The sequence below is a fragment of the Lacerta agilis genome, chromosome 1 (assembly GCF_009819535.1).
Source record: "Lacerta agilis isolate rLacAgi1 chromosome 1, rLacAgi1.pri, whole genome shotgun sequence".
Taxonomy (NCBI): Eukaryota; Metazoa; Chordata; class Lepidosauria; order Squamata; family Lacertidae; genus Lacerta; species Lacerta agilis.
In genome coordinates this window covers 82,107,183-82,123,574 of record NC_046312.1, presented here as the reverse complement: position 1 = coordinate 82,123,574, position 16,392 = coordinate 82,107,183, and the positions used below count along the sequence as shown (strand labels likewise).

The 16,392-nt window shown below is 43.5% G+C and overlaps 1 protein-coding gene across 7 annotated transcripts in view; it reads left to right on the top strand.

The window, feature by feature from the left end:
• Positions 1 to 16,392, top strand: part of PLEKHG3 (pleckstrin homology and RhoGEF domain containing G3) — a 48,520-nt gene that overhangs the window by 10,646 nt on the left and 21,482 nt on the right. For 3 of the 7 annotated variants that reach the window (XM_033159524.1, XM_033159512.1, XM_033159515.1), the window contains exons 1-6: positions 10,704 to 10,815; positions 12,053 to 12,417; positions 13,099 to 13,199; positions 14,608 to 14,677; positions 14,941 to 14,987; positions 16,031 to 16,181. In XM_033159524.1, the coding sequence (XP_033015415.1) occupies positions 10,752 to 10,815; positions 12,053 to 12,417; positions 13,099 to 13,199; positions 14,608 to 14,677; positions 14,941 to 14,987; positions 16,031 to 16,181 (798 nt within the window). In that variant the 5' untranslated portion in view covers positions 10,704 to 10,751. Of the gene's footprint in view, positions 1 to 10,702; positions 10,816 to 12,052; positions 12,418 to 13,098; positions 13,200 to 14,248; positions 14,378 to 14,607; positions 14,678 to 14,940; positions 14,988 to 16,030; positions 16,182 to 16,392 lie in introns of those variants that run through there. The other 4 variants (XM_033159513.1, XM_033159511.1, XM_033159535.1 and 1 more) reach the window with 3 other exon arrangements.

Sequence of the window (16,392 nt, the reverse complement as noted above, 5' to 3'; positions counted from 1 at the left end):
TTTGGTTTGAATTCCAGTGCAAATATTTGTTTGAGACTCTAAACAAGCCTCTGGAAAGGTCTGTCTGCTGCTACTGTGCAAGCATGGAAAAGTAAAACTGGCCATAATCATCAAAGAAAAGGGAATTTCAGACGAACATGGCGACCATTTTACAAAGCGGCAACAAGGGGACGTGGATGAGAAACTTGCTGCACATTCTCGCTCTGTGTCAGAGAGCTGGGGAAGCCAGGGAGTGATGCAATTCTCAGCTTCCTTTGGAGGTATGGTATACTGCAACCATCTTCCTTCCTGGTTACATGCACACTGTAGTAATTTACATAGTAACACAATTAGTGAAGTATGAATTCAGGGTGAATTTAGAGTGCAGGAGGTTGATGTCTGAGTGATGGAGGGGGGTGACTGTAGCAGGGCCCTGATTCCTGCCTGCAAAGCGGAGGTTTAGCTAAATGACTATACTGTAGTGAGGTTCTCCTCCCCAGTCTTTCCAAACATGTCTTCAAAAGCAGTGTGCCTCTTGGGACTGGCAGAGAGGCCAACAAAAGGTGAAGGCAAAGTCAGTGGACAGGCAGAAACAGCTAGTTCTGATTTTACCCCCCAGACTCTTTCTAGTTGAGTTCCTCAAAGGTAATGCTGAGATTAAGCAGGAGGGAGCTGGCTAGCAGTGCCACCCCCTGGGCCGGTTGTAAGTACGAAGGCAGGCAGGGAAGGCAGGTGGGATCTGGCCGAGAGCAGTTTCTTTATTTCACAAAATTTATGTATCCCATGAAGAGAACCTCTAAGCGAATTACAAAAGTATAAAACAAAACATGAAAATTATTGATAAACAGGTAAAAACAGGCATTTAAGATACTCAAAAGTTGATTGACATCACCAGTAGCTATAACTAAATAAAACACATGTTGCTTCTGCATGTCTGGAAGTTGGAAGGCTGGTGGGGCAGTGCCCCGTTTGCCCTAGTAGGCCATCCAAAAGCGTTGGGAACGTTTCCTGCCAGCCAGAATGGAGTCTGGAATTGGGAGCTGCAGGCAGAAAAGACAGTTGGCTTTTTTGTTGTTGTTCAGTGAGGGGCTTGGGGGCCCTTGGTTCTTTCTGTCTGGAGAGTAGGCCTACACCATTTCCATTAAGAGGACTGTGGTGGCTGGTTTATAAATATAGTTTAGATTGTGCCCTTAAGAAAATAAAAAGCAAAGAAAAAGATGTGTGAGCCCTGCTGTGTCTTTAAGTAGCTGCAGCAAAGGCCAGACTGAAGGTCCACAACAAACCAGCTTCTCATGCCCTTCATCTGTGGCGTTGGTTCCATCCAGTTCTGGCAGGGATTTGATAAACATTAGCCTGATGTTTGTGGTGAATTTCAGAACTGGTGAAAGCTGCTATACTGGCTCTGGAAATGCTTAGTTTTTAGCAAAAAAACAACAAGTAAAGTCCTTGATGGTTTTTCAATTTTTCCGCCTCATTGCAATAAAGGTCAAGCTGGGAACTGAAACCCTGTAGCCCAAAGAGGTTAGTGTAATCTAGGTTGGAAAAGCAGATATACCTTGTTTATTTGTCCTCTCTGAAGGCTTCTGAAACTGTGTGAGTTTTAAGGGATAGGAGGGGGGAAGTATTAGTTGTGGCCAGTATTGCATAGAGTTTTGAAGCTGCATTTGAACAGGAAGGTATTAAGAGTATATAATTGGAAGGATCAGTAGATGAATTGTTTCTTAATATGTCTTAACTGCCTTACGGTATTCACAATTCAGGCAGGGACTTGTAGAGTGGTTATAAAATTAGCATAGGGTAACTGCATAGGGTGGAAGGCAGGAAAGTAGCAAGGCAAGTGTTGCATCCTTGCAGCCAAATGGAGGTATGGAGCAGTGGGGATGTAGTTACACTTACCGGTAATCCCTCCCATGGCTGTTTATAACCTTTTAAAAAAGAATTAGGAAAAAAAACCCACCTTGGAGATCTCTTGCCATCTCTTCTAGTTTGGCTCTTGGATATGCATCTAGGAATGTAACCTGTGAATGCAACAAGTGTTTCAAAGAGGTACCGGTATATGAAAAGAGAACCTGAGATAGAATGGAATAGACCACATGCTAATATAAATGAAATTAATACAAGAATGAATTAAAAAATGTTAGGTTAATGTTACATGAATAAAATAGTACAGTTATATAGTTAATGATAACTGTACTATTTTATTCATGTAACATTAACCTAACATATTATTATTATTATTATTTATAGTAATTCATTCTTTTTTAAAAATTGTCTACAATGCAAAGCTTATAAACAATTTATAAATATATTTTAAGAAAGAGGTACACCTGCTGGGGATGGGCTGCAGCTACCTGTTGAGTGTCTGCCTGGTTTTGCCCCTGTGACATTCATGAAACAGTCCTCAGGTGGTTGGCAGGCAGTGACTGAACACTTCTGGTCCCATTACAGACTTCTGGTCTCTTTGAACGCGAGTTCCAAAGTTTTTCATTTTGAAAATCTTTGCCTTTATTTGCAAATATTCTGGGGAACATTGAAGCCAAAGGATTCCACTCTTCATCACAATACATATCCCACTGAAGCAAATAACTAAGCCACACAGAATCCTTTGGCTCACTGGCAAATTTTGGTCTTTGATCCTGATCCCATCTTCTTAGCGCTGGAGAAATGTGGAGAATCTGACATGCTGGCAGAACCGGTTTCAAAAGTTTCTTATGAAACACTTCCCCCCCAGTGTCTGCTGCCCTTTATCTTCCAAGTCTACGGCCGCTTTCATGCTAACGAAAATTATGGCTTCACTGCTGATTGGAATTCAGGAGAAGAGTTCCATGTCCACATGTAAAATAAGGTGCGGCAGGTGCAGTTCTAAGAAGAGAGGCCTCCAGGTACATTCCATGTTGTTTCAGTCATTATTAGTTGTTCTTCCTGTGAGTCAATACTGAACCCTGGACAACTGAGCTCTGTACACATCCTGCCCCCCATCCACAATTTTGTGGTTAGTCCCTTTCTTTCATACTGTTTTCCTGAAACCTACCTTCCCATTTCCTGCTTGTTAAAATGCACAGTTAGCCATTGCAGTGCTTTACAATAGGTACTTGATATTATTTGGATTTTACAATACTGTTATCCTTGCTGTAGAGCTTGGATGATCCTAAACCTTACATTTATCCTATTGTATTGGCTAGCTTTATTAGGAATCTTTGGGCACAGAAGTTCTAGCTTCAGTATATGAAATAAGGGTAGATTAGAAATCCCATTTGACTCCATATATTCAGATTCCTGCCTGATTGACAAAAATGAAAGTCATGCGCAGTGATGTGGGTTGAAAAAGAAGTAGACAGTTTTCTGGATAATTTTCAGATGCCCTAAATTGATTGATTTAGAATGTGTATTTGACTTCTTTTAAAAGTTTCGTTTACTAAATGTGTGCTATGTTGATTTACATGCCTACAAACATCTCAGCAGATTTTACCAGTAGCTAAAAGTATTTGAACTGTAATATTTTGATTAGGAAAAATATAACTGAAGGACACTTAGCAGTGCAATCTTATGTACCGTATGTTTGCTCAGAAATAGGTCCCCTAGTATTCAAGGGGGCACATTCCCAGGCTAAGTGTGCATAGGATTGCTGCCAGAAATGAGGTTCAAATGTATTAAAACTAATGCAAGGATGTACTTGGAAATTATTTTTATTAGAATACTTAAAATATTTTGTACTAAACACATATGTTTAAGATACAGCAACTCCATAGTGTATATACTGACATTGTTTAAGTTTTAAGGAAAAAATTAAAGCATTTTGAGAGCTGGTAACATACTACCGGTAATCTTAGTACATTCAAAGAGCTATGCATCTTTAGTTGCTGGGTTGCCCTTCTGTGATAATCCTACAGAGGCTCTTGTGGGGTGGGGAAAGGATTTCCCCCCCAATTCACTCCCTTCCCTGCACAACCCCCAGTGCCATCTCCCAAGCTGGTCTGGAGGGTCCTGGCTTGGAGAAGGGGGAATTAGCAAAATTCTCTCTCCCCCACCCTTCAGCAGAAACATCTTGTGAGCTGAACTCTGCTGGCAGGAAGTCTGGAAACAAAACACACACACATTTTTCCTAGGGGTCGTCACTTGGAAAAGAAAGTTAATTACCCCTTTGAATGTGCCTCATTTGACTGGTACTATATCCATTAACTATATTTGTAATGTTATGAAACAATGCAGCTTTAGAAATGGAAAATGTTTCACTGAAAAAAATATAGGAGTGGGACATTTGCCACAATGGAAACTTTTCTGCCCAGCATCCATGGATAGGTGTAGTATTACAGCAGAGTCTTGCACATTCTTGCAGAAGTCCTAGATCCGACATTTAAGTTTCACATTCTGGTAATGTAGGTGATATCAGTAGCAATGAAAACTAGATAATACAGTTTTACAACCCTATGCAACTTCCTGGATTATTTATCTAGATACTGAAGAAAAAAAAGATATTCCTGGTTGTTGCTGAAATTCCCTCTTTACTCCAAATGAGGATTGTTGGAAGTGTAAGAAAGGGAAGTTTCACACCCTGTGTACCCAATCTGAGGTGTGACCTGGCTTGCTATCTGCTACAATGCTGGCTGTTATAATGAGGTAGACCTATGAACTGAGAGGCATAAAAGGTGCTGTTAAGATTTTTTAATTGATATATTGGACTTTGATACCGCAGTGAGTAAAGGAGCATATCCTGCTTCTTCTAAATAGATGACAATGCTGCAGCTTTCACTGTGGCCACAACTGATATGAGAACATGTACCGGTACTCTGCACATTGTCTGCACACTCTGCTCCTAGCAATACTGCATCAGACGTCATGATCTTTGGGCTCAACAGGTTGGTTGTATGATCAGTGACTACAAAATACTATATAGTGAAGCAACAGAAAGAATTGCTTCCTGCATAATTCCTAGCCACTTGAAAACGGGTTGGACTTCTTGATTCACTAATCGGAAGTTTTGAGTGTGGTTTGGTGGGGGTGACTGCTAATCTCACATAGTGTCCTATCCACTGGGTGGCGCTGTGGCTTTTGTCTGGCTCTGAACTTCCTAACCAAAAGGCAACAGAATTACCGGTAGATGAAAGTGAGACTGGTAAATTTAAGGTCATGGGCACATTCTTGCTTAAAATGTATGTGGACAAAGGATAGATGATTTAGACTAGTGCATCTCCAGTTTGTGGGAACTTGTAAGTTAGATTTGAATGGTGTTCACTAGCTTATCGTGAGGAGTGAACCAGGCCATTATGTACTTAGACTTTCAACAAGTTTTGATAAATTCCCTCACCAAGGACTCCTGAGTAAGCTTGGCTGTCGTGTGATAAAAGGATAGGTCCTCTTATGGATCAGTAATTGGCTAAGGAAAAGGAAGCAGGGGGTAGGAAAAAAAAGAAGTTCACACAGTGGTTTTAAACACTTCAACTTATGCATCTACTGGCAACACCTAATAGCGATCTTACTGCATTTGAAACCTTGGAGTGAAAACTCGGGGTGTTTTATTATCTGCAATATACAGGAAATTGTTAGATCTGTCTACTAGATCCCTTATAGGACTAAGACACTATGGGACATGGATATGGGGATGGTTATATCAGAAACTAAGTGGAAGAAATTATGGACCTATGAACTATATTAGCTTATATGCAGGATTGTTTGTTGAACATCTAAAGATGTTGTCGCATGTTGTTTCATCTTTCATATATAACTTCACAAATGACATCATGTTGTTGGCGTGGCTGTGGAGGCACAAGGGTTGTTGTTTTTCTGTTTACGGTGGGAGTGTCCTCTAGTACAGAACATTTGGTCTGAGGTGTATCTGGGAATTTCTGCTGTTTGTAGGACTCCTGTTCAAATGACTCCGCAACTTTCACTTTTAAATGTATGATGTGATGATCAGACACAACAAGAACAAAACGTGGTTGTTGGCAGCAGCCAGGATATCTGTTTGCATGAAAGTGGAAGACGTTGCAAGGATTACAGATTTCCCTATGGCATAAAAATGTATGGAACGTTGAGATAGTGCGGGAAATAGTGCACAATTAGAATGTTTCCAAGGGACTGGAAACACCAGAACATTTCTATCCTGGATGATGAGAGTTCATTTCTTACACTGCTACAAATAGCCTTCAGGACATTGTAGCTTTACCAGCACCTAAAATATGGCTTATCTAAGGATTTGTGAATGTTTTATATATTATTGTGTCTCTCTATTGTGATTTTGTATCAACTGAGAAAATTTGTTTATAGTCCCCGTCATCCCTGGTTAGGTTGTACTGTATGGGGTGTGTGTGTGTGTGTACATATACAGTGGTACCTCGGGTTAAGAACTTAATTTGTTCTGGAGGTCCGTTCTTAACCTGAAACTGTAATTAACCTGAGGTACCACTTTAGCTAATGGGGCCTCCTGCTGGCGCTGCACCACCGGCATGCAATTTCTTATCCTGAAGTAAAGTTCTTAACCCGCGGTACTATTTCTGGGTTAGCGGAGTCTGTAACCTGAAGCGTCTGTAACCTGAAGTGTCTGTAACCCGAGGTACCACTGTATATAATAACAATGATAAGACAATGGGATTGATATTGGCTCCTGTGCTTTGCAACTTGCTCATAAGTGACTTGGAGTTTGTTGTGAGTAGTGTGGTGGCCAAATCCCTGAGGAAACCAAATTGTTCAGTGTGGTATAACAAGCGATGGTGAGATCCAAGGGTATATCCAAACTAGCTGAATGGGCATTAAAATTGCAACTGCAATTCAGTGTAAGCAAATGTAAAATGATTTGCATTTCGGCAAAAAATCCTAACTTAACATACGGGCTGTGAGCTGGTGGTTCCTCCTGACCAGGAAAGATTTTGGAGTTATGGAGCACAGCTCAACAAAAATGCTCCCAGTGAGTGAAAAAGGTGGATTCAGTGTTGAGGATTGTGAGGAAAGGGTTTCAAGATAAAACTGCTACTATCATATAATTTAAGATAGGAGTATAAATCAGTTGGATGTATTATATGTTCTAAGATTGTTCTTTGAACAATCAGATACCATTTAACTTTAAATATGAGAATTTTGCTCTACTTAGGTGTGGTTAAGTAAGACTAACCTGATATTTCTTTAGGCATATTTCAAATGAGGAATGAGGTATGATTTTACTTTTTCAGTCAGCAGTGTCCAGCCTATTCAGTAATTGTTATTGAGTTACTCTGCAAAGTATCTAGAGAATTCATGGAAACAAGACCTTTGGTCAAAGCAATGTTTACAAACTTCTTTCCTTACCTGGACTTTCCTTTCTAAAAAATCTGTGAGCTTTATCTCAGCAAAAGTGAAAATAAAGATGCAAATGTTTTTGCTAGATAAAGTCAAGGTCTTGCAAGTTCAGCTTTCTGTTTCTATCAGCTCGGTTCATCAAATGCCTCTGACAATTAATAAGGGGGAATTTTGTCTGAAACATCTGGCTTTGGGAGAGTTACTGCCTATGACCATTGAGGTTTAATTTAGCTGCCTTAGCTAATAATGGCTTTTGACCTATTCTTTCTGAATTTCTCCAGTCCTTTAAAAAAGTCACCTGAGGTAAAAGTTCATACCTCAGGGTTCCATAAGTTACTACTTCATACAGTACATACATTGGTCAGTCTTGAACCTACTGCCAATCAACTTCAGGGGTGTTCCAAGTTCTGGCATTACGAGTGTGTGAGAAACATTTATCGTTCCCACTCATATTTTATGGAACTCTTATTATGCCACACTTCCTCCCTCCCCCTTAAGTTTGTTAGTTTAGAAAACTAGACTTTCTTTGTAGGAAGGTGTTCAATGCCTTTGATTTTAGCTCACAATCCGGTGCACACTTCCTTGGAAGTAAATCCCCTAGCAGAAATTGGGACTAACTGAGAAATCCTATCGTTGAGTAATGCTGGCTGAGGGACTTTAGCATCTGGCAGAAGCCCCACTATGTTAGTGGAACTCAATATATACCGGCAGAGCATTTCACTGGCCTATCTGAAGTATTCTGCCTGTGAACATGCTCTCAGAATGGCCAAAATGGGGTGAAGCCAACGGCAGGACAGAGCAGTAGCGAAGGAGCACAATTATGTCATATTATGCAGTCCTCCAGGCCACACCCACACTCCCATCAGCGGTGTAACTTTACACTGGCTCCAGACCTGGTTCAAGAAATTTCCTTCTCATTAGGTTCAGTGGGAGGAGGGGAAATGCCTTTCCCCACATCGACTCCTCCCACCCCAAAACACCATGTGCTACACTTATTCATGGTATCTCAGCTCTCAGTCTCAGCACACCACCACAGATGTATAAATTCCACACAGAGAGACCATAACTCTGGTGATAGGCCATGCAAGGTGGGGCTATATTTGCCTGGTTGTGTACACTTAGAGCTCATAAAGGGGAAGCTTAGGGAGCGGAATTATGGGGAAAGGGCACATTGTGCAAACACCCTTTCTCCAGGACACACATGGGGACTGGAGCACATGACTAACACTTCTCCTATCACCCCAACATGTTCCTCTCCTTTGATATATTAAAAATTGCAGAACAGCGGTGAAAATCAGAATTCTGCAAGATAAATTAAATAATGAAATAATATAGAAACCAGAAAAAATCAGGTCAGCAGTTAAATTGTAAAAAAAGGAAAGGGAGGGGAACCTTGTCTGGCTCTCAGATGAACAATAAATATGGGGCACAATTTGTCACACATCCAAAGGCTGAGCCTTGGCATTTGGAATGGGGTTCTAGAGTGTAGCACTGGCAAAATGGAAGCCCTCCCTTCCAAGAGTATCTGCAGCTCTCTGCCCTAACAAAAACCCGCTTCTTTCTCTCTAGGCTCCCACTTTTGGATTGTCCTGCTCTGAAAAGTAATAGACACTATAGGCGTTGGTCCTTCAGAACGTGGGCTTTCCTATAAAGTTGTGCACATTTTCTGTTTAGTCAGTCATATGAGCTCCTCCAGCTAGTTTGCAAACTGCTGTCAAGTTAAGTGGTTCTTAAATAAACAGCACTTTAGTAGGGATACTCAACCAAGCAGGTTCCCAGACACTTGGCCAGAAACACTTCCTTTTCTTTGGTTTTCCTTGGTCTGCCTTTCAAGGCAGCATCCATCCCTTTTACATCCAGTCTCATGGCTTCAGCCTGCCTGTCAGGGAGCTGCCATCGCCGCAAGGCAAGGAGTTGCCAGGGCTTTATCAGTATCGCGAGCCCCCGCCTCAACTGCTGAGCAATTCGTCTTCCTCCAGTGGGAAAGGCAGTGATCCCTCTAGTGGGGAGGGAGAGATAGGACTGGGAAGTAGGAGTCAGGGCTCTGACAGCGATAGAGAGCCCGCGCACCAAGCAGAGGCTGGAGGGGAGGCACCTCTTCCGTCTCCCCACTTGCGCAGGGGGGAAAGACGCAGATGGGGTAGGCGGGGGTTCCACATCCCGCGGCTTTTATGCTGGGCAAGGAACCAGAAGGGGCCATTCCCGGACTCTGGCGAAGGATGAGCTAGACGTACTTTTGTTGCTACACTGTACATATCTGCACAATAAAGAAACTTAGTTTTAGAAACCCCGGAGTCTGGCTGGTTACTCATGAGCAACCACTGAACCTCCTTACAGTGCCTTTCTTGGATAGAATCTCTGCAGCTGTTAACCACAGGGCCCAGCCTTACCCTATGATATGAGCAAAGGCTCATGTCATAAAAGTAGAGGCCTTGGATTTCTTGTTGAGGAAAGCTTGTTGCTTCTAGTGTGGAATCAAATGAGCACGTCAATATTATGTCACCACATTCCAGTGGGTCCCTCTACACAAGGAACCCTTAATTGAAGGTAGAAGGTGTGTTGCCTGTCAGTGTGTTGGGAGATGATGGGTAATATGTATGTTGGTGCATACAATGGGGTGCCCAGTGTCAGAGGCAAATAGGTCCACCGTGAAATCATGGGAACTCAAGGGTGTGCTAAGAGTTAAGGAATTGTTGAAACTGTTCATGGCAGTGTTGTCGTGGTGTCTGATAGCAGTGTGGACATCCAGCTCTCATGGTTTTTGCAATGAACCCACTTTTTGCAGTTGGACCCCCAGGGTGTTTTTTAAAAAATACTTTTAATTTTGGTTTTATTTTTTAAAAATCCAAAAGAGAAGCCTTTTCAAAAGAATTAGAAACTGAGATTTAAAGGATCGCCCCATTCTTGTGCGTGTGTGACATTTAGTGGCAAACATAACAAGCATACTATGTGTGCCATATATTTGAGTAAATAAGTTTGAGTAGTACACAATACAGAAGTATGCAGTTACCTTTTAGAGGCAATTTTTATTGTTGTCAGTCTTCAGAAAGTCCCTACGAGGTTCCTGATTTCAGAGTCACTCAGTGTCAAATTTGGTGAAATCCCTTGGGATGAATGGCTTTATAACGCCATAATAACCCATGGTTCCTATGACACTTTGAGGGATGGGGAAATCCATGATTAGAGTTGGTGCTATTTTAGCAGCTTGCCAGCACACGAAAGTGTTTCCGGACACTTCCAAGCCAGACCAGCTGTGTCCTCTTTCCTCCCTCTCTTGTTTGTGTGGGAGGAAGTGTGTGTGTCTCAGCCGAAGTCCTCAGTGGGAAATGAGGAGCCAGATTTTGTTCTGGGCGTGGTGCTCATATGCAGGAGTGTTTTTTTGGGGGGGGGAGACGTCATCAGCCTCCACACCTTCAGGGTTCAGAGGCCGTTCCCGGCTTCATTTGGCAGATTTGCCACCTGCAGCAGCGCCGCAGACAGCCTGGCAGACAAACGAGTGTGGGATGTTGATCTGGGAGGAGAAGAGCACCCTGGAATGGCTTCCGTCGCAGATTGTTAAGCTGTTTGGTGAGGAGTTGGGTTTTCCTTAATGAAAAAGTGACACACCCCCCCTCGTTCAGGTACTAGGACTTTGTGAAATGGGTCTAGGAGCAGGGAAAGTTTCATCCTGGCAGCCAGGAGGAATCTGGATAGAGATGGAAGTTACAGTAGCTGACAGAACATGGGCTTGTTGGCACTCGCTTGTCTACCTGCTTGGAGCTAGTGGAGAATGCCAGGCAGAGTTACGCTATACCTTTGAAAGACACTCAAAGTGCATTCCTGCCCCCCTCCAATGAATTCTGGGCAATGTAGTTTGTTCAGAGTTGCTGGGAATTATAACTCTTTGAAGGGTAAATGACAGTGCCCAGAATTCTTTGAGGGAATGAACGTGTTTCAAATAAGCTTTAAAGGTATAATGTGTAGGAAGAGGCTGTGGCAAAGAGCAGGTCAGAGTCAGAAGTGGAGGCTGGAAAGGAGGGAGGCCCAGAGGCAGAGTGGAGGCAGGCTGATGAAGATGCCAGGGGGTCTCCCCTTCCTGATGTGATCAGTTCTCCTCCCTCCTGGTCTTCCAGAACATGCAGAGGAATAAAGAGGGCAGATCAAAGAGAGACAAGACAAAGGACCCTCAGGATAGGAGGAGCCTTAGAGAGCAGTGGAGAAGCAAAGACCCTTCAGTCCTTGCAGCTGCCTCATTGGGGCAAGACGTGCTGGGAATAGTTGCTGTGACCACTAAGCCTGAGATGTTTTGTTTCTTTGAATAAAGAGTTAACCTCACAGACGCTTTGTGAGTTATTGCTGACCTGCTCTCAGCTTCCGCCTTGAGAACACCTCACTTGAGTGTTCTGGGCACTTAGTCTTCAGGAACTTGTTTATCATCCTTTCATATGTATGGTGAAAATCTAGTAGGAATCCTTAATTTCACGATTGCTTCCATAAATGTACATAAAATTTATAGACCAAAAGATACATGAACTGTATGTCTCCTTGGAACATACTCCTAGATAGTACAAAAACTCTGCTGAGTTGCAAATGAATATGTTTTTGCACCAGTTAATAGACATGCTTTATTTAGGAAATAGCTGAATTAGAAAGCTGGAAAATGTTTAAATCAATTATGTACAGCAGCCCTTTCATCTTGGTGGTTTTCACTTTGATTAAAATTGCTGTTCCCAGCAACTCCCTCTAATTTATGTGCCAGGTATAATTTGTGTAAGATGAACCTTAACATTTCAGGATTCCCTGACAAAACTTTCTCTCTGTGCAGACTTCCCCCGGTCCCTGCTTACCCCATCTCCTGGCAGAGATGACGTGGTTCCAATCTCTGCTGCCTCAGGCATGAGCTCTTCAGATCACCCTCTGAACCATCCCCCTGCAGCCCTGACCAATGCTAGCCACATTATGGAGGACTGGAGTGATGTGGCCCAAACACCTTCTGATGCTACCTCACTGAGGGCTGGACTGCTGCACAACGCCAACAACAATGCCTCCTCGGGGCCCTGGCGAGGCCTGAGGAGCCCTTCCCTTTCTTCTGCTGTCTCCCATTCCAAACTAAGCTACCTGGAGCGTGTGGTCTTGGAGATTGTGGAGTCGGAACGCATGTACGTGCGGGATTTGCGAAGTATCATAGAGGTGAGCGCGCCCATAATGCCTGCCTGTAGGCCTTCCATCAGCCTTCAGGCCAAGAAAACCCCTCAGTATGTTACTGTGCAGAGTCCTTGTGCTTTGCCCTCAGTAGCGAACTTCACACACTGTTTCCCTAACGGGGGTGTACTGGTCATTTTTTTTCAGAGGCACAAAACACTGCCTGCCTGCCATGTTGCAGTGTGTGAATGCAGCGCATTGTGTGCATTGCTAGGGACCCTGCTTATTTGCATGCTGTGGCTGAAGGGCCAGGTAGTTTTGGTGCTAATTATTTCCTGGTTTAGAGTACAGAAAGGGGCTTTCTGCCCTGTTGGGACACTGTTTAGGCTGAGTATAGGGAACAGAGAGTGTATGGTGGGAGCTGTGGACTATGGATTATATTGGGGGTGGGGGTGGTCTGAGGCCCTCCTGATGCTGGTGGCCTCCAGTTCCAATTAACCCCAACCAACAAAGTCAACTGCCAGGACTGATGGGAGTTGCAGTCCAACAAGATATGGAGGGCCCCAGGTTCCCCACACCTGGATAATATGGAAATTCCCTAGAACATTGATTAGGTTGCCATCCCCACCACCACCACATGTTTAGGTGGCTGGAGCTTGGGATGGTCTGTCTTATTTGCTTGCTTATTTTGCTACTTGGCAATACTTATGACACAATATGACTTGGCAGAATTACTTGGCGAAGATCATAGATACTCAAGAGCTGCTTCTACGGCCAGAACAAGTCAGTGCGCTCTTTGGGAACATCGAGGATATCTATGAACTGAACAGGTGAGTGCGATGTTTGATCCCCATGGCTTCACTGGCAACTGCCCCTGCACCCACCCCTTATCTCTGTATTTGCCAGAGAGGAGTGAAAATATGTACGCGCAGCAGAAGGTACCCCCTCCCTAAATGGTCACAGTCCTATCATGACAGTGGGACAGGTTGGCGGATGGCAGGAGACTCACTTGCTTTGCTCTCCCTTGCCTTCCTGCTTTCTCCCTGTCTGCATAAGCTCCACTGACACGTCTTAGGCTGCAGTCATAGAATCGTAGAATTGTGGAGTTGGAAGGGACCTTGAGGGTCATATAATCCAACCCCCTGCAATGAAGGACTATACTGGACCCATTATCCCAATATCCCACTTACCTGGGATAATCAGTAGAACTTCTAAGTAGACATCATTTAGGATTGCATTGTTATTAATGAGAAGCCAGCCATGTGTTTTGCACATTGCTGAAGTCTGCCTTGGGACAGGCATTTTCCTGTCACCTCTTTGCCATGAACTTGAAACACTTTACGCATCTTATGGAAGCTGATAGATGCAGATTAATGCCTACTGACTGTGTTATCAAGCTGATGCTGGCTGGAGGGTTGGATGGTGTGGGTGGCAAGCTTCTGATAAGTTCTGTTCCTCCCTTGACCCAGCTCCCCCATTGCTGGAAAGCGGGAGCCAACATTCTTTCACATTTAGCCAGAAGGTTTGTCTCATTCTGAAAGTCTGCAAAATAACAACATAGATGTTTGATCCTTGGGGTTTATTTCAACAGTCCTGGGCAGACATGGCTGTGGAGAGGAAAGTGGAGAGATGGTGTTGGTCTCAGAGCAGGGAAGCAACATCCTTCACTATATGATGAAGCACTGAGGAGAGGAGAGGTCAGAGGGGCAGACTGAGTTCAAATTGCTCCCAGCTTACTGGGCGTTCTTGGTTTTGTTGCTTGTTTGTTCTGTGAACTAGCTTCCCCTCCTGAAATTACAAAGTTCCTTGGGGCAGAAATGAGCTCATAGCTTGTCTCTGCAAGGCACTTTGGGCAGTGGGGAAATGCTGTTTGTAACAAATAGGCTACACAAATAGTTGCTGGAGCAGCTAGTTGGCCATTTTAACCGATGAGTGCCCCTCTTTCTGTGCAACTGCTGCCTTGTGTTTTTGGCTCCCTGGCAACAGTGGAAGGGCTTCCCCTGTGCAGGTGGGTGCTGTGAGTACTGTTCCCAAATCTTTGCATGCCTTGAATTTTGCTTCTATGTTTGGGACTTGGAGGGGAGGGAAATGTTTGCATTTTGCCTCCCGCATGTACCCATCCTGCCCCTTGAGTGCCTATGCTACTGAGATGCTGTGCTTAGAATATGTGACACAAGAGGCTTCACCATGTGTGTCTGTCTGACTCACTTATTCTTCCTCTTCTCAATTTCTGCTCAGTGAGCTTCTGCAGGATCTGGACAGCTGCCACAATGATCCTGTTGCCGTGGCAAGATGTTTTGTGGACAGGGTAAGGAGATGAGCAGATACTGTGTTGTGGTAATCTCTGACTGTATAATGGAGTGTCACAGAATTCTGCTGCACAAGCCCTTTCGACACCCTTATTGGGTGCTTCCATTGAAGGTATGAGGGCTTAAACAAACAGTCCGTAGGGTGAGGTTGGCATTCCTTTTATACAGCTGTACTGGGCATGTTTTGATAGGCAAGCTGAGATTATTGCCAAGTGAATATCCAACCATCTCTTACTGATTGCTCTTTCTCTCCCTACAACAGAGTCAGGATTTTGATATCTACACTCAATACTGTAACAACTACCCTAAGTGAGTATCCTTTGCAATGAAGGGAGAACTGGTTTCATGGGGCCTTGGGTGACCCTTTCCCCCTAATAATGCAATCTTTTTACACAGAAGAAACCTCTGGTCAGCCTCTGTCTCTGCAGAACACAGAATAGTTTGTAGGGTTTTTTTTTTAAGTCTGTGTTCAGTGGCAAGATAACCCAAATCTTGCACTAAAACCAGCTGAATTCTTCAGACTGTACATTTTATTTTGGGAATAGCCACTGTGGTGCCCTCCACATGTTGTGGGATTACAAGTCCCTTCAGCCTCACCCAGTCCGGGCTGATGGGAGCAACATCTGAAGGGCAACATGTTTTTGTTGTTTGTATTAATAAAATTTGTATACTCCCTTCATCCAAAGCTCTCGGGGCACTTCACAGCATAAAAATACAGAATAAAACCACAAATCACCTAACGTTGGCTGCCCTTGATTTATATAGTCTAGCAGAAACAGAACATGTTTATGAAAGCTAAGCAGATTTGCGTGATTTATATAAATCTGTTTATTTAGGGAAGTTTTTAACGTGTGACATCTTAATGTATTTTTAATCTTTGTTGGAAACCACTCAGAGTGGCTGGGGAAACCCAGCCAGATGGGCAGGGTAGAAATAATAAATTATTATTATATTATTATATTTTTCATAAAAGTTTCTGCAAATCATAGCAAGATGCAAAGAACTAGGTAAGGTAATGAAGCCCCACAGCTGTTCTCAAAAGTCTGCTCCAAGGGTCTTCCTCTTCTTTCCCTCTAACAGGCTGACTTTCCAGGTTTTCCCACACTCATCAAAGGAAATTCCCTGTAGGAGGTACAGGATGTGCTATATTGCCAAAGTCTGATTGCTTCTCTCTGTTAGCCAGTCTGGCTGTCACTGGCTTCCAGATCTCATTTTTAGACCCTTGCATTGCAGTCCCTTATTGGGGTGTTTGAGCATGCCTGTCCGTCAACTCATCTTCAAGGGAAGGTGGGAGGTTCTCTGCTTTGATCTTCAGTGCTATTCATTATACCATGATGGGTTTGACCCTCTAGCTCTGTGGCGGCTCTGACCGAATGCATGAGGAACAAACAGCTGGCCAAGTTCTTTCGCGAGCGGCAAGAGCAAATCCGTCACTCATTGCCCCTTGGTTCCTACCTTCTCAAGCCTGTCCAGCGCATCCTCAAATATCACCTGCTCCTTCAGGTAATATAGCAGTAGCCTAGTTGTGTTGTCTAACTTTGCATCTTTGGGACCTGTGTGTTTCACACATCTACCCGTTTTGTCTAAAATTCAACCATAAAATTTGCAGATCTGTGTTCAAGCAAATATCACCTCTCTCTTAGAAAACGTATTGGCCACTAGTCAAGTGGGAACAGTTGAGAACTAATACAGAATTTGAGTATTTGCAATTATA